The sequence below is a fragment of the Epinephelus lanceolatus genome, chromosome 20 (genome assembly GCF_041903045.1).
Source record: "Epinephelus lanceolatus isolate andai-2023 chromosome 20, ASM4190304v1, whole genome shotgun sequence".
Taxonomy (NCBI): domain Eukaryota; kingdom Metazoa; phylum Chordata; class Actinopteri; order Perciformes; family Serranidae; genus Epinephelus; species Epinephelus lanceolatus.
In genome coordinates this window covers 2,056,671-2,075,968 of record NC_135753.1, presented here as the reverse complement: position 1 = coordinate 2,075,968, position 19,298 = coordinate 2,056,671, and the positions used below count along the sequence as shown (strand labels likewise).

Sequence of the window (19,298 nt, the reverse complement as noted above, 5' to 3'; positions counted from 1 at the left end):
GCAGTAATCAGAGCAAAGGATGGCTATTTTGAAGAAACTAGAATATAAAACATGTTTTCAGTTATTTCACCTTTTTTTGTTAGGTACATAACTCCACGTGTTCATTCATAGTTTTGATGCCTTCAGTGAGAATCTACAATGTAAATAGTCATGAAAATAAAGAAAACGCATTGAATGAGAAGGTGTGTCCAAACTTTTGGCCTGTACTGTATATGCAATGATGTAATAATGTAATAATGATATAAATGTAATAATATTTATAAATGTTTCAGCAGCATATTAAAAAAAAACCTTCAGATTAAACACTGACTTTTGTGTTCTGAAGCACAACATTTTCTGACCAAGTCAGTCTTAATTAACTGAATAATTAATATAACAAATACTGTGAGTGAATCGAAGTATTAGTACTGTGACAGTACAGAAGATATTTCATTGCAGCTGTGATATTCTGCTGTCAGCTCACAGCTCTGTGTCTGTGTGTGTGTGTGTGCGCGCGCACGTGTGCACACGCTTGTGTTGGGGGTACTCCCACATTTCTGGTTGCCTAGCGACAATTAATGCACAGATTGGCTGTAACATCTGTCACATAAACGCTGCCAAAACGCTCTGTGTCTTTTCCTGTTTCACTTCACTCTTTATCTGACATTCAGCTTTTATTTTTCACTAAGTTTCTGATACTTTCATTGTTTTCATCCTTATTTCTTTTTACTCTCCTGCTGTACTATTTGCAGTGTTTTAAAGGTAAGTATCGAAGTACTCATACTTTACTTTAGTATTTTAGTTTCCTTAACTCTACTGTGTTTTAGAGAAACATACTTTTTATTGCACAATACTTATCTAATTGCTACTAATACTGTATTATAAATACTTAACACAGGGCAAAAACCATCATTGTACAAAGTAATTTTTGGTGATTATTGAGTTCTTAAAGTCTTCTTTAAGAACAGTCTTTACCACCTACGTCTTTTAGCCAGAGTTAAAACATTTTTAAGCCATCATGACCTTGAAAAAGCTATTCATGCTTTTATTAGTTCTAGACTCAACTACTGCAATGCACTGTATATTGGCGTCTCCCAGTCTGTTCTTAGCCACCTTCAACTTGTGCAAAATGCAGCTGCCCACCTTTTAACTAACACTAACAGACGAGAGCACATTAGTATGAGAGGCCCTTTGAGACATAATTCATACTGTAACATCATACTCTTATACATACACCACTATACTCTTACACAAACACTACTATACCCTCTTACATGCACAATCATACTCTTATACATACACCATTATACTCTTACACAAACACTACTATACCCTCTTACATGAACAATCATACTCTTATACATACATCAATATAGTCTTACACAAACACTACTATACTCTCTTATATTTATCATCATGTTTTCTTTTATTTACTGTCATACTCTTAGTGTAACCGAGGATAATATTATGTGTATGTAAGTATGATAATATGTACATGAAAGTAACAGTATATGTAAAACAAAGCTCTAATATATGTATGAGAGAATAATATTATATTTGAAACAGAATAGCATTATGTAAGAGAAATAAGTTGTACATGTGAATGCAAATAATCATGTGTAGGGAACAAAATGACAGTGAATGTAAGACAGAATGATAGGGTATGTGAATGAGAATAGTTGTTTGTGTGAGAGAGTTTGATTGAAACGGAAGGGAGTTTGATTGAAACGGAAATAGTACTGAATTCTCAATTCCTGATTGGTTATTTTTGATGAAGCGGGAAGAAGGCCCGCCTTCCCAATCATAATATGAAAAGATGGCGGACATTGAGCGACTCAGTGAAGCTGTTGGCCTCTGACTGTCCATACAGGCCGCTGAGCAGAGCGGAGCGCCCGCGGAGGCTCGCGCACTGCAGCGCTTCAGTTCGGCGTCTGGTCTATTTTTCATGCGAGCCGCGAGCGCTTCTGTCAAGCTGGATAGAGCGGATCGTACCAAACAGGAAGTTGGAAACAAAAGACGAGAGAATCCGGCCAATTTTCAAAATAAAATAACAAAAGCACGCAGAAAATAAATGCCGTGTTTGTAATTTAAAATAACACAACAATGCAAACACATTTTTCAATACCCTAATCACTTCATTACAATTTTAATTTTGTGTCACCAAGCCTACAGCCATAAATAAAATGGTCAGAACAATATGCCCTATTCATTCAGTGTGTGGACAGGCAAGGGCGCCGATTGAAAACTGCCTCAGCTGCTGGGCGCAGTGCTTCGGTTCCGCGTCCGGTGTATCCAGGCCGTGAAGCGCTGCACTGCGCGAGCCTCCGCGGGCGCTCCGCTCTACTCAGCGGCCTGTGTGGACGGTCAGAGGCCAGCAGCTTCACTGAGTCTCCCAAGGTCTGCCATCTTGTCATATTATGATTGGGAAGGCGGGCCTTCTTCTCGCTTCATCAAAAATAACCAATCAGGAACTGAGAATTCAGTACTATTTCCCTTTCAATCAAACTCCCTTCCGTTTCAATCAAACTCTCTCACACAAACAACTATTCTCATTCACATACCCTATCATTCTGTCTTACATTCACTGTCATTTTGTTCCTTATACATGATTATTAGCATTCACATGTACAACTAATGTCTCTTACATATGCTATTATTCTGTTTCAAATATATTATTATTCTCTCATACATATATTATAACTTTGTTTTACATATACTGTTACTGTTACTGTTTACTATCATACTTACATACATATAATATTATCCTCGGTTACACTAAGAGTATGACAGTAAATAAAAGAAAACATGATGCTAAATATAAGAGAGTATAGTAGTGTTTGTGTAAGAGTATAGTGGTGTATGTATAAGAGTATGATTGTGCATGTAAGAGGGTATAGTAGTGTTTGTGTGAGAGTATAGTGGTGTATGTATAAGAGTATGATTGTGCATATAAGAGGGTATAGTAGTGTTTGTGTAAGAGTATAGTGGTGTATGTATAAGAGTATGATTGTGCATGTAAGAGGGTATAGTAGTGTTTGTGTAAGAGTATAGTGGTGTTTGTATAAGAGTATGATTGTGCATGTAAGAGGGTATAGTAGTGTTTGTGTAAGAGTATAGAGGTGTATGTATGAGAGTATGATGTTACATGTGAAACCAAGTATGAATTATGTCTCAAAGGGCCTTTCATACATTAGTCCTGTCCTTTATTCCCTCCACTGGCTCCCAGTTCGTTTTAGAATTGATTTCAAACTTTTAATGTTTGTTTTTAAAGCTCTTAATGGCCTTGCCCCATCTTATTTATCTGAGATGCTAACTGTCCATGAGCGTGGCAGGGCTCTGAGGTCCTCTAACCAACTCTTGTTGGAGGAGCCCAGGTCTAAATACAAACACTGGGGTGACCAAGCTTTTTCTGTTGCCGCACCCAGGCTCTGGAATAAACTCCCCACTGACATATATCTTGCCTCTGACCTGTGCCTCTTCAAATCTAAACTGAAAACTTATTTATTTAGGATGGCTTTTAATACTCAGTAGTGTGGTGACACTCCTAGTTTATTTTATTTTATTGTTTTATCCTTTTATTTGTTGTTTTTTATTCATGAATCTGTTGTGTGTTGTGTTTTTAATTGTTTTTTAATCTCTTGTGAAGCACTTTGATTCACCTGTGGTCATTGTAAAGTGCTATATAAATAAAGTACATTACATTACATTATGTAAAAAAACAACCGAGCATACAATCCTTTAAAAAATAGACCTCCCACAGACGACCACAGGAGATCATTGTCTGCATGATATAGACCTAAAATAAGAACTATAATAGAGCATTCATTCTTTTTGCAGCAGAAAGCTAAGGCTTTTGTCTTCCTCATCATCACATACGTTGGAATTTTCCTAGGAATTCCCCCGTAATGGCTGCAGGTGGTCATCGTTTGCATAATCCTGTATATATACATTTTTTAAAATAAAAACCACAATAGCTACAACATTCATTCTTTTTGCAGCATCTGTCCCCCATGTCACCATGTTGTAAACTTGTAATGATGTCACTGCACTATGTTACGTGTGGTGCAAAACCACATGAAAACACGTGCTGGCGGCGGAGGAATGAATGAATGATGAATCTATCAAAACACCTTTTCACTCTGCTCATAAAAATGAGCATATCTCAGAAACTAAATAATGTACAAATTTCAACTAACTTGTAAACTGTTAAGAGATATAGTATGGTTATGTTTCTACATCTCAAAATCTTTTGGATCAATATGTTTGGTGTGTTAAAGTTATAGTGCGTAACTTCTCGCCAGTCGCCACACACCGTGTACACAGAGTAAAACTCACTTCACACCGTGTACACAATGCTACACAACGTGGCGAACACCAGGCTGCTAACATTACATTACGTTGATAGCACCATTTCCAAGAAAATAATAAAGTACTAGGTCCAGTACATGTAACAGCAACACATACTACTCATAATATAATTATAAACCAAGTCACTTACTTATCCAACAGCAGCAAGGCAACATCCGTGTCTGCCCTCAGCCCAATTTCTTCCTTCAGGGCTCTCCACCGAGGAAAAGCAACTCCAATACAAATCCTTGTTTGCCTTCTCCGTCGGTCACTTTCCTTCTTTGCTAATAGACCTTGAGCCGAACGTCCAGGCTTTTTCTTTGTGGTAGGATCCACTTCTGAACCGTGTCTCGGCCACTTCTCCGCCATGTTGCTTTCTCTTTCTACCTGCGCTCTACCTCTTGCTATGACACTTTCTGCTCTTCCTCCCCCTCCCTTCTTGTTGTGAGGAAGCATTTCCTGTGCGCCAGCGCAGGAATGTCGTAGGTCGACACGCAAACTAAAAATGATATATATTGAAAAATACAGCGAGATGTTAGAGGAGCCGATCGGCTTAATCAGTATTGTGTCATCTCCCCTAGTAGTGGCTTGGGTGAAAAGGACATTTACAGACCTGTAGAAGTTATGCACTATAGCTTTAATTTTGTAAAAATCTAATGAAAAACTTCAAATTGTTGTATTTTTTTAATGACACAATTTCAGTACTTTAATCAGTTATTATGGTTTATTGACTCACATAACCTATTAGCTTAGGTTGTACAGATTTTAGGGATATGAAGCATTTGAAGATACTCCAATAAATGACATTCCAATAAGCAAAAATACCCATTCAGACACAGGTAGAACATCTCAGGTTTAACCTGTTTTAATCAAAGTCAACAGGTTTTATGATTTTTCTAGAAAAAATTAGTTATTTCTAAGAAGTTCTTGAGGCAAGTTTCTATCAGATAATAATAATAATAATAATAATAATAATAATAATAATAATGAACCACACAGACAGATTGTTTCACTTATTTTAGGACCAGAAGAATAGAATTCTTTGCAGTGTTATAGAGTGACAGGGAAGAGAGGGAAAAGAAAAGATAAAAGGAGAAATGTTGAAAGGAGAGGGTGAAAAAGGAGTGAGAGAGAGCAGGGAAGAGAGTCAGAAGAAGGTGGAGGAGAAGAGGGATGGAAAAGTGAAAGATTGTGAGGATGAAGAGTAGAGGAAGAAGGGAGAGGAGGAGGGGAAAGTGAAAAAGGTTGTAAGACAAAAGAGTGAAAGTAAAAGAAGCAGATCTGTCAGATCTTGTGATTACTGAAGAGTCTCATTTGTCTTGTTTTTTCTTCAGTCTTTGGTCTAGTCCAGACGTCATTTAAAGCTTTAGCTTACCTGCAGACAGTCAGCTCATTATGCCGCCTCCTTTCTTCTCTCTGTGCTCTAATAAGATGAGCATGATTAGAAGGCACTAATGGTGTTTGTGAAGGCAGCAGAGTGCCGTTGAATTATTGGGGGGGGTCTGAGGCATCAACGCCCACGACAGCTTTTAACTGTGGATCTTTCATGAATGTCTTAATGCTTGAAGCGTTCATAATAAGAGATTCATTAAAGCTGTGTCTGTGCTGCAGGACTGAGCCGTGGGGAGGCCAACACCAGGGACTGTTTGTACTACAATGTCAACTTTGAGATCGAGAAGACTAATCAGAGCGGAGTGGAGCGCTGCGAGGGCGAGAAGGACAAACGCTCGCACTGCTACGCCTCCTGGAGGAACAACTCAGGCTCGATCGAGCTGGTGAAGAAAGGCTGCTGGCTGGACGACTTCAACTGCTACGACCGGTACAAACATGCACAGTTAATACAACAGCACAAACATACACAGCTAATACACTTTAGACAGGATTCTTTGCAAGAATTGTTGGTTACTCTCTGTACAACATTTGAAGTTAACCATAGATCATAGTCTGGCATCTGGTTGCTACCTTATGATAAAGTCCCCACCACACCTGTGCACTGTGCTCATAATTGGCCCGAACACAGCGAAATAAGAAGAAAATAATACACTCCAGGCAGAGGGCAGTGTCTGCAGATAAATACACTGCCACACACTGAGAGTGGGTCAGTATATCTCTATATCTTTTAAAGCAGCTACAAGGAACTTTCATTTTGTATCGATTTTGGCACTGCTTATTGACAGAAGCGGAGGTGTTTCCATGAACGCCAGCACCTTGTGTTGTAAAAATCTTGATCAGGCTAACACATGCATTTGTTTTGGAAGTAAATGAAAGAAATGACGTATTTTTAATTTTAATCTTTTAAACACAACTGTTTGCAGGATGCACAGAGACAAGGTCATGTCTGTGGCCCCTCCAGTAGAACAATGCACCATGCCACACTGCAAAAACTGTTCAGGAAGGACCCGAGGAACGTGACAAAGAGGTCAAGGCATTGGCCTGGCCTCAAAATTACCCAAATCCCAATCTGATTGATTCATGGCACATGCTGCTATCCCACAGGTACCTACAATCCCGGTGAGCCTCCTTGGATCAGACTTGGCTATGACCTGTTGAGGCATGGACACAGGACCTCTGGGGGTGTCCTGTGGTGTCTTGCACCAGATCAGGGTCTTGGTGGCAGATCCTTTGAGTTCTGTGGGTTGTGAGGTGGAGTACCAGCACGTCTCAGATCACATCCTCGATCAGATTGGGATATGGGGAATTTTGAGGTGTCTCACTCATGAGACGCGTTCGCAGACACTCAGGAAAACCAGCACTTAACTTAACATTTCACTAACACTCAGAAATATCAGTACTTCACTGCAAAAACTCAAAATCTTACCAAGAATATTTGTCTTATTTCTAGTCAAAATGTCTCATTTCTAGTCAAAACAAATCTCATTACACTTAAAATAAGACTCATCCCCGAAAAAAGTAACTTGTTTTTAGACAATTTTCACTTGTTTCAAGCAAATTTTCACTTGGAATAAGTAGAAAAAAAAAACACTTTTTATTTGCTTGAAACAAGTGAAAACATGTTAGAGATGTATTTAAGCTCTTATTACTGTACTGCTATACTGTAATATCACACTGAAACCACGTTTACTGTGTGTTCACAGTATAGGCGCAAACATACTCGGGCAGAACGTACGCAGAGCGGACTCCGCGGAGGCCCGCCTGGACTAAAGGCGGACGTCCGCAAGCCCTGGGCGTGCGAAACTCAGATTTTACAACCGCACGGACTCCGCTCCGCGCACCAGTGTCACACAAAAGACTGCTTGGCATGTATTTTTCACATCAACCTCCAATAAATGTGACACCGATCTGCATTTTGTATTTGCTGCCAGTGTTTATGTTCGTCAAGACTTCACATATCCCTCACCAACATGGCAAACTCCCCTTCCTGGTCTCTTGTGGCATTTAGTGGCCGTACATACCACCGTCTCTTCGGTTTATTTGCTTGCAGAGCCAGCAGGCAGAGCAGCTCCTCTTCCTCGTTGTCAGTGTAGGACGCCATGACAGAAGAGTGTAAACAATGCGCAAGAATTGTGGGTAATGTAGTGTTTCACAGACATTTTTTACAGGAAAACACAACACGGAAGTGCGATCAACTATGGAAGCCCGAATGACTGCAGACATTCCTTGCGGAGTCCGCTCCGCTTATAGTACGCCGGAGTCTGTGAGCACCTTAATTCAGCACAAGCTAGCTAGGCTAGCCAGTTTGCTACTTAGCAAGGCTAATTTCCGTACCAGCTAACTACTGAAACAACTGTTTACTGACATTACAGCAGCATAGTAAATACACTTTACATTAACTAGAAAGGGTAGGGGAAACACTGATGTTGGTGATTTGCCAACTTATAAAATTATGTGAATCATTTGGCTAAACACTAGCCTGAATTGCCAAGCTAGCCAAATAGGTGGCTATGGGGCAAAGTGAGTCAATCGCTGTGGGGTAAATTGAGCCAGTGGTTGAACTTGACCTTCCTTAAGGCACTGAAGTTAAGTCTCTGAAGTATGAAATGGCATTTTAATGTAGTATTACACAACTGGTTTGGTTTATCACATGTTAAACATTGTAGATTTGTTATAACATTTAACATAACATTAGCATTTATTGGGATTTTCTTTTTTTCTTTCATCATTTTTTGTTTGCTCCTCAAAACTACACTGGTTGTCCTTTTAATTTGGATGAGTACCCTAATTTAAAATTGTTTCACCAGTGGCAAACATTAAAATATTCTAAATATTAAACTTTATTTGGTTGGTTTCATGTTGTAACATCTAAGCCTCAAAATGTCCGCCTGGACTTTTTTGCTTATTTTAACTATAAAAGGGCCTGAAAATGTTCTGTGAGGAAGTGATTTTGCCTGTTTTTCCAGAACACTTTGAACTTTCAATATCTGACAGTTATTTACAATTTACTGCATGTAATAACAGTGTAATAACAGTTTTAAATGAAGAAAAAACAAAAAACGGAATTTGGTTTTAAAGATTTTGTGAGGAAAAAACACTGCAATTGTACATGAACAATAGATTTTGCATAATAAATTTGATGTTATAACAGTATAAAACACATTTACAATAAAGTTTTTTGAGTATTTGTCTCTCAATGTGCAAAAACAGAACAAAATGAAAACTTATATACAGGCATTTTTTTTAGAACAGTATAAAACATATTCACAATTTTTGAGTCTGTCTCTCAATGTGCAAAAACAGACCAAAATGAAAACTATATATAGGTGTTCTTTTTAGAACAGTAACATATTTACAATGAAATTTATTGAGTCTTTGTCTCTCAATGTGCAAAAACAGACCAAAATGAAAACTATAGATAGGTGTTCTTTTTAGAACAGTATAAAGCATATTCACAATGAAATTTTTTGAGTCTTTGTCTCTCAATGTGCAAAAACAGAATAAAATGAAAACTATATATAGGTGTTCTTTTTAGAACAGTATAAAACATATTTACAATGAAATTTTTTGAGTCTTTGTCTCTCAATGTGCAAAAACAGACCAAAATGAAAACTATATATAGGTGTTCTTTGTTTCAGTCCAGAGGAACTTCCTCCCTTTTTTCAGGTTTGCTGCTGCATTCTTGTTGGTGTTTTGACACAGGAGTTTGAAAATGGCAGCATCCAAACAGTGTGCAAAAATTTCACCTGGGGGTGGGTTTCCCATATTGAGGGGGGGCTGGACCCCAGGGGCACGTTTGGGGACAATGGCTCTATAGCCCTGAGTGTGTCTTCTGCCTCTCCCTCTCCCAGGTCTCTCACTTGAGGATGGCTGCTCCTCACTACAAGACAAACTGAAAACAGTGGAGAAAAATATTCAGCTTGTTCGTTCAATCAATCAATCAATCAATCAATTTTATTTATAAAGCCCAATATCACAAATCACAATTTGCCTCACAGGGCTTTACAGCATAAGACATCCCTCTGTCCTTATGACCCTCGCAGCGGATAAGGAAAAACTCCCCAAAAAAACCCTTTAACGGGGAAAAAAACGGTAGAAACCTCAGGAAGAGCAACTGAGGAGGGATCCCTCTTCCAGGACGGACAGATGTGCAACAGATGTCGTACACAACAGATCAGCATAATAAATTAACAGTAATCCGTATGACACAATGCGACAGAGAGAGAGAGAGAGAGAGAGAGAGAGAGAGAGAGAGAGAGAGAGAGAGAGAGAGAGAGAGAGAGAGAGATGCAGGTAATGACAGTAGCTTACAACAACATTATTGAAAGTAATAATATTATAGTTATAGTTCTGGCTACTGTGGTACAATATGTTGAAAGTATGTATTAATATCTGGCAGTATACATGTGTGACAATAGTCATATGTGTATAATAACAGTAGAAGTATGACTAATGACTAATGATGGCAGCAGCACAACCCAGGGCTCGACAGTGCGAGCGTTTCACTCGCATTTGCGACTAAAAATAGGTGTGTGCGAACTGTAAAAAATATTTAGGGGCACGTGTGCGCATAAAAAAAATCAGCCGAAGCAGCCTATATTTTTGTCAATAAAAAAATATGATAATCTAACCGCAAATGTTGGAGGAACTCCAGCCGCCGTCCCTCTTCCCTCTTCCCCATGTGACACGGTTAAGAACCACACCGCCCGCGGAAGCGCCGCGAATAACCTCGAAGCGAAGCCAGAAGTGAAGCCAGTTTCCTTTCGGCGCCCATGTTATCCGATTGTGTCATCCACACCGGCCGCACCGCGCAGCTCCGCCGCCGGCCCTGCAGCGATCATTTCGGCGTCTGGTCTATTTTCTGCGCGAGCCGCGAGCTAATGTGTCAAGCTGGGTAGTTACCCATGATGGAAAAACAGCCCCAAATGTGACGAAGACAACAGCTGGGAGCAGAACCGCTTGTCGACCAGCGTGGAGAAATGCGCGTCTGATGTGAACGGAAGTGCTCTGGCTCGCGGGAAAATTTCGGTGCGCTGCGCTTCGCAGGCAGGGCAGGCCCTGGCGTTATGGCCGGTTTTCCAAGCCACTGTCGGCACAGTGAATAGGCCTATAGTTCCACTGTCGACAGCGTGGAAATAAGTCAAATTGTGGAGGAGACGGACCGGGAAAAGCGGCGGACCTCCGGGGAGGCCTGCTCCGTTCTCCCCGCAGTTAGGGACCGTTCGCCACGGTACCGCTGCTGGGTAGGGTGGAAATAAGTCCTGCAGAGTTTCAGAGGACCTGGAGAATGTTTTAGGATAGTAATAACATCAGTGTTTCCGCTACATTCGTTATTATTGCCGTCGCTGCTGCTCCTTCAAAACATTTGCAAGTACACCACCACTCTGAGACATCTGTGCACTTGCACAGCGCAGCAGCCAGTATAGTGAGGAGAACAGCGGTGAGGGGAGTGGGGAGTGGGGGAAGGCTCCTATTTAGGGATGCACCGAATATATTCGGCCGAATATTGGAAAAAAAAAAAAAAACACGTTCGGTATTCGGTGGAATAAGTGAAAAGCAAGGCCGAATAACAGCGGCGTGTTTTGATAAGGCAATCAAACAGCGTGCGGTGACGGATGGAGTAAAATGTCGGCAGTGAGGCGATAAACAATAACGGCGAATCCCGCCGGTTGTGGGTTGAACGGGGGTCACAGACACGGACAGGAATACGTATTCCTGTCAAATACGGCGCATTATAACGGCTTACCGGCGAAGAAGTCCGGCTCCAGGTGAATAACTTGTTGTCATGACTGCCCAAAAGAACCTGAACAGCTGAGCCATGGGGGCACACAGTATGTGTCGTATCAGAGGAGAAACTTTAGGGACTGTTCGTTACTTATGAAGGGACTGTCAGGGGAGGAGGGTGGCTAGTTGATTTTTATTTCATTTATTTATTTATTTTATTTGATCCACCCTATGTTAATCACTTATTGATGCTGTTTTTGAAGTATGAATAAGTAATAAATAAGTAATTTATTCCATTGAAATATCAGTGATGTATTATAGAAAAGTGACTTATCTTTTTCTAAATGACAAAAGGCACATCTGCCTCAGAACCATGATACTTTCACTGGTATTGTACCATGGGTCCCAATTGAGGGATGAGGAAACACTGAACATTATAGGCTATAAGATAATCATATTGCAAAGATATATATAAGATAATAACATTAAAGACAAAATTAAATCGCAATATTTTTTCAAAACTTGATTTTACCTTTCTGTACATTTTGTATACAAATTCATTAAATAATTTTGCTTGTAAATGTCTATTTGCTTCACGTTTATTACGGAAAACACATTTGATCAATTTACATTGTGCCCCTAAAGTTCTTTGTGCGCTCCTTACTTTTTCAATTTAGGAGCACATGTGCTCCTTGGGAAAAAAGTTAGCGTCAAGCCCTGCAACCACACACGTCACGCTGTCCAGGCACCGCTGCGATATGAGTTAATCTGAGAGACAGTGGAGCACAAAGGCTCCGGAGAAGAAGCCGAGTTAGTGACATCCAGAATAGCCGAGTTAGCAAGATGCAGTAATAGAATACGAGAGAGAGAGAGAGAGAGAGAGAGAGAGAGAGAAGGAGAGAAGGTGCCTGGTGTATTAGGTGCCTGGTGTATTATAGTATTATCCGGCAGACTAGGCCTAAGTCAGCCTAACTAGGGGCTGGTACAGGGCAAGCCTGAGCCAGCCCAAACTATAAGCTTTATCAAAGAGGAAAGTCTTAAGTCTAGTCTTAAAGGTGGAGATGGTGTCTGCCTCCCGGACCGTAACAGGAAGATGATTCCACAGGAGAGGAGCCTGATAGCTGAAGGCTCTGGCTCCTGATCTACTTTTGGAGACTTTAGGGACCACGAGTAACCCTGCGTTCTCAGAGCGCAGTGTTCTGGTGGGATAATATGGCACTATGAGCTCTCTAAGATATGATGGAGCTTGACCATTTAGAGCTTTATAAGTTAACAGTAGGATTTTAAATTCAATTCTGGATTTTACAGGGAGCCAGTGCAGCGAAGCTAAAACAGGAGAAATATGATCTTGTTTCTTAGTTCCAGTTAGTACACGTGCTGCTGCATTCTGAATTAGCTGGAGAGTTTTAAAGGACTTACTAGAGCTACCTGATAATAGAGAGTTACAGTAATCCAGCCTAGAGGTAACAAAAGCGTGGACCAATTTTTCTGCATCTTTTCGGGTCAGGATAGGCCTAATTTTCGCTATATTATGCAGATGGAAAAAATGCAGTCCGTGAGGTTTGTTTTAAATGAGAATTAAAAGACAAATCTTGATCAAATATTACTCCGAGGTTTCTTACGGTAGTGGTAGAGGCCAGAGCAATGCCATCTAGAGAAACTATGTCATCAGATAAAGAGTCTCTGAGTTGTTTGGGGCCAAGAACAATAACTTCAGTTTTGTCTGAATTTAACATCAGGAAATTGGTGCTCATCCAAGTTTTTATGTCTTTAAGGCAGCTATGGAGTTTAGTTAATTGATTACTTTCTTCTGGCTTCACAGACTATATAGTAAAAACAAGGCATGGTACATTGTTCAAAGATATACATACAATCACCCCTTGGTAGCCAACACTACACTAAAAAAGTCACCAAACATAAAATGAATGCGCCATATTTTGTCATGCGCACTGAAGTAAAAAATACACATACATTGTACAAACTTACTGACTTATAACACCGCTCTAAAGGTGACCACACAATACAAACGTCGATTTACACACACAATAACTAATACAAAGTAAAAACTAGATACTACCAAGCCTCATTGGGGGGGGGGTGAGGGAGAACAGGCCCTGATTGGAGGGAGAGCTAACCACGCCCACTTAGGAGACAGGAAGAGTAACCGTTTTCTTAACATTGGAGAAAGAAAGAAGAGAGAGAAAAAATAAATAAATAAATAAATAAATTAATTAATTAATTAATTAATAAGTGAGTAAATAAATAAATAAATAGTAACTGTGAAAATAATACCAACATAATAACAGCTAATTACCTACCAATATTAAACTTTTCACAAATGTTTTTTGTTTTTATGGCTTTCTTATTTCCTAGCGGGGTGAGGGACTGTAAATATAATTCAAAACACTTGTAGAAAACAGAGAAAATGGGTTTATCTCCAGCAAATTTAGCTCTGTGGATGTGGAACTTTGCATAAAGTAGTACCAGGTTAATAACAAAAGCCTTATCCAGGTCTTCTGTAGTATCAGAATGAACGCCAAAGATAACATGTTCAAAATGCAGATTAAAGTTCATATACAGTTTATCAGAGATACATTTTGCTGTATCTTTCCATAACCTTTTTGTGTAGTTACAATGCCAGAATATGTGGTTAACTGTTTCGGGTTGTACCGAGCAAAAGGAACAATTGACATCAATATCATTCTTAAATTTCTGCATGAAATGCTTTACTGGGTAAATTTTATGTAATATTTTATAAGACACTTCTTTGACTTTGTTAGTGATCATATATTTGTGTGGTAACAACCAAACCTTGGTCCAAGGTATATTGATGTTAAATTTAGCCCAGTAGGTGGTGATATAAGGTTTCGTTGAGATTTCATTCATAAAAAGTTCCTGAATGGCTCTATTGTTGCTTTTGTGTGATCCAAAACAGACTTTGCCACAGACAGTGTTAAGCGGATTTACAACGGAGACAGTACACGGCTGAAAGGAGCCTCTGTACAAGTTTACAACACCTGTAGGAATGGAATCAATTACCTGGTAAAATTCTTTTACTGTAACTGGAAAACCAAACTTTTGTATAAACTCCACATAGGACATTAATAGGCCATCTGGACTCAGCAACTGAGCGACTGTATGAATATCTCTTTCAAACCAGTTTCTAAGGAAGAGGCTCTTTTTGTTGTGTAAAATGTCTCCGTTGTTCCATAGATAATACTTCTGAGGGGAGAAATTGTGTTTGCAGATTATTTTCCATGCAAGTAAGACCTGTTTATGGAACTCTGACAATTTTAGAGGTATTTTATTAATCTGGTAATTGCACACTAACAAATAGGGAAGTCCACCAGTTTGGTTAAAAACAAATTTGGGGATAAAGTTCCATGAAGATGAATCATTTTTAAAAAAAACTTTTTAACCAATTAATCTTAAATACATGGTGTAATGATCCAAAGTCCAAAAAATCAAGCCCTCCATTCTTTCTGGTATTGATTACGACAGATTTTCGGATGTAATGTATTCTATTCTTCCACAAGAAGTTAAACAACATTTGATCAATTTTTTTGATTGTTTTACTGTCCAGAGCCAGAGAAGAGGCAGCATAAAAGAGCCGTGAAATTCCCTCAGCCTTGGATAGGAGCACACGGCCCCTCAAAGACAGATCTCTCTGCGGCCATTGATTAAACCTGCTCTCAGCCTTTTTCATTCTGGGCTCAAGGTTCAGAGAGCATCTCTCCTGCTGCTCTTTTGTTATGGTAATACCTAAATAATTTACCCTACTTTTAACACAAATATCATCGATTGAAGTTATATCATTGTTTTTTAATGCAAATAATTCACACTTACCTAAATTTAAGCATAAACCTGATGCTTTAGAAAAAACCAAGATTGAACGAATAGCCGGCTTTACTTGTAAAGCGTCTTTAAGAAAAAGTGCAGTATCATCTGCTAGTTGACTCAGGCAAATTTTCCTACCAGCAATAGAGATGCCCTCCAAATTACATGATTTTATATATACACAAAACATTTGAGCCACCACTAAAAACAAATAAACAGAGACAGGGCACCCCTGTCGTATTCCTCTCTCCTGATAAAACCTCTGTGTAGTACCACCAGTCAGTTTTACAGAGCTGTTACCATTTGTATAAAGAGTTTTCATTGCATTGCAAAAATATTCCCCAAACCCAAGTTTTTCAAGGCAATAGAAAATAAACGGATGCTCAACAGTATCAAAAGCCTTGTAAAAATCCAGGAAAAGGATAAAACTATCATCTTCAATCAAATCTGAGTAATCAATCAAATCCAAAACAAGTCTTAGGTTATTAACAATGTGCCTTTTACTCGTGAATCCTGATTGATTTTCATCGATTATGGAGTCCAGAACTCCTTTAAATCGCTTTGCAAAAATTAAAGCAAATATCTTATAATCATTATTTAATAGAGTTATGGGTCTCCAGTTGTCAATAAGAAGCACGTCTTTTCTGGGTTTGGGTATTAAGTTAATTAACCCCTGTGTCATAGTAGCAGGAAGTTGTGTTCTTGCAACACTCTCAGAAAAAACCTTAAAAAGAAATGATGCCAACAGATCAGAAAACTCTTTATAAAATTCAGAGCTGACGCCGTCATTCCCAGGTGATCTATTGTTTTTAAGGTTTAAGATAGCGTCTTGCACCTCCTGCTGGCTGATTAGGGAATCACACATCAGCTTCTGAGCGTGAGTAATGGTTCTAATAGAGTGTATATTTATATAACTAAAGAACAACAACATAGCATTATGATCAAATTTAGTTTTGTAAAGAGAGGAGAAGTAATTATAACAAAACTCGGATATCTTTTCCATATCATTGATAACGGACCCGCTGATATTTAACTCGGATAAGGAGTTGTGCTTGGCTCGAGATTTCTCCAGTTTAAAAAAGTATTAAGTCATCTGCTCTCCTTCCTCCAGCCACTTCTGCCTCGATCTAACAAAAGCCCCCTCTGCCTTACATTTATACAAGTCATCAAGTTTCGTTTGGAGTTCAATCAATCTGAGTCTATCTTTAGCAGAGAGTGAATCTGGAGGAACGCTGGTTAGGGATGTTATCTCAGAGGTGATATTTCCTACTTCTTTTCTTCTAGATTTAGCTAAGTCGCTACCATATTTCCTCATATATTTACCTATTTCATATTTCAACAATTCCCAGTTTATGCCATAAACTTTGTCCTTCTGAGCTTGATCCCAATGCCGCTTAATCAATCTCTGCAATTCAGTTTTCACAGAATTATGTTTTAACAAGGAGCAGTTCATTTTCCAATAGGAGAAGTGTTTTACATTTAGATTGTCTCGAGACAGGTTAACATTAAGCAAAACTGCCTTATGATCTGTCAACGGAGTGGGTAAAAGATCAACTGTGATGGAATCCTTATCTAGAGAGTTAGAAACAAGCCAATAGTCGAGCCTTGATTGTCTAGAGCCATCCTTGTTACTCCAAGTGTAAACTCTGTCCCTGGAGAATTTCTCCCTCCATACATCATAAAGATCATATTTATTCATCAGCGTTTTTAATGAAGAATTTGCAAGCGAGGGCTTACCGGGTGGCCATCTGTCAAGAGATTTGTTCAGAACAATATTAAAGTCCCCTCTAATTATCAGGTGTGCACTGAAATATTTTTGTGTTAAAATGGTAAGTTTAGCGTCCAAAGAGCCCAAAAACTCATCATTATCTGACCTGCAATTATAGCCATAAATATTAATCGAAATGAAAACTATGTCCCTTATTCTGCAAACCAGACAAATGTAGTGACCATGTTTGTCGCACAATGATTGCAAAGTTTCCCCTTCAAAATGACCCTTTAAGTTAGATACCCCTGCAGAGTGTTCAGTCCCATGTGAGAACCAAATATCACTGCCCCACTGTGCTTTCCAAAAGCCTGTGTCTTTAATGTTGGAGTGTGATTCTTGCAGAAAAGCAAAATCAACTTTTAGCTGTTTAATAAATAAAAATAAAGCTTTACGTTTCAGCCCATTTCTTAAGCCCCTGGCATTCAATGAAACGATAGAAAAAGCCATAAATAAATTGAAAAGAAAAAGAAAGAAAAAAGAATATTTAACCTTCTGCCTAAATAGTGTCGTTAAATTAAACTAATAAGCAGCAGGTCGACGACGCCTGCAGCACCATTGCTTTACACTACTTATCAGATTGTTTCAAAAGGAAATAGGCGACTCAGACGATGACAGAAATCAACTCAAAAAACAGGTCAAGGTTGAGCGCACAAGTCATATTTGGCCCATTATTAGTTCTTCATTTAACAAAATAGATCAATAAAAGCAGTCAGAGTGGGCCTGTGTTTCCTAGCATAGTTATAGTCACTCAGGGAGTTTAATCTCACCTTCTCCCTCTATGATGGCTCGAGCCCCGGCAAAGAAGGCCTTTTTCCCATCGGCGCGCGCCCTCTCCACCGCGGGCCAAAGCCTCTCTCTCCGCTCTCGGTCCCCCTTCGACAAGCCCTCTTTGAATTGGAAGCCGTGCTCCCTGAGGTACGAAGAGGTTTTTGCAGCTCTCCACACGGCGTCTCTACTGACCCGACATGAACTGGATGATGATCCTTCTGGGGTTGGTATCCTCCGCAGGTTGCCTCCTCCTGCCCAGGCGATGGACGGTGTCCACATGCTCTGCCAGCGTGTCCCTCTTGTCAGGCAGCACCTCCTGGCAGATGGTGATGGCGCGACTGCGGACGTCCTCCTAGTCAGACTCGGGAACTCCAACGAGCCTGAGGTTCCATCGGCGCGTGTATGTCTCCAGCTCATCCATCCTTTTGGTGATCTGCTTGACAGGTTGCTCCACCTGGGCGACCCTCTGCTCAACGTGGGCCACCTTCGCGCTCACAGCCTTCAGCTCAACAGTGGTGCGCTCCAACTTTTCCTCCAGGTGTAGGCTATAATTTTACAGTCGATAGAGTCGCATCTGAAGTTAATCAGATTCTTTACCTCTTCAAACTGTTTGAGCATGTCCATGCTAAGCGAGGTGCTCTCCACAGCCTCGCTGGCCTTTTTCTTCATTGCTGGAGATTTAGATGGTGTTACCGGCAGCGGTGGGAATTCCTCCTGGAAAGCCTCGAGCTCCTCTGTGCAGCCGGCTCCAAATGTGTAGTCGTGCCCCGCAGCCTCGAGTACTTTAAGCGAAGCAATGTCTCTTTTTCCGCCAGCTCTGGCGGCAAAGCTCGCTCTATAAGCACCCCGGGTCCTAGTCGTCATTATGTTAAACAAATAAGTCAAAGAAATTCCTTTTGAAGCAACTGGATAAAGTTTGGTGCACAGCGTCCTTGTGCGTGGTTGCTCAAGCCGCCATCTTGGCTCCGCACCTCCTCCTTTCCTTCGGGTATCTCCCTTCATCCAATATCTCTGGAGCGATACGTCAACGCAGCCGCCATCTTGCCCAGGTGGAGCCGCGCTGCCTAATGCATGTATGTCTATTGAGGCAAGAGATTATTTATGATTAAAATCATCATTATAGCTGAATTCTCAACCGATTTTCATGCGGTTTGGTTTGTTACAATTGTCAGACATGTAGTTATGATACAGGATACTTGGTTAAATAAAAAATGCAGTTGTTCATACCAAACTATTTGATCTTATGTAGATAAAGTAACAGTAATAGTTCTACAACACATTTAAACTAAACTTTCCCCATGTAATAAATATTCTTTTTTTCTTACTAAATGTATAATACCCACCACAATGTCATTTAATTATTAATTTTGACTATAAATGTTTATTCACATTTCACACAATGTGCAAAAAACAGTGTATCAGCAGGGTTGTGCCGAGCTGCAGTGTAGTTACACATTCTGATAACAAATGTTGGTTTTGTACA

At 39.8% G+C, this 19,298-nt stretch overlaps 1 protein-coding gene across 1 annotated transcript in view; it reads left to right on the top strand.

The window, feature by feature from the left end:
- Window positions 1–19,298, top strand: part of LOC117264878 (activin receptor type-2B-like) — a 128,296-nt gene that overhangs the window by 57,503 nt on the left and 51,495 nt on the right. The window contains exon 2 of the mRNA XM_033639182.2: window positions 5,938–6,145. Coding sequence (XP_033495073.2) covers window positions 5,938–6,145 — 208 coding nt within the window. The remainder of the gene's footprint in view (window positions 1–5,937; window positions 6,146–19,298) is intronic.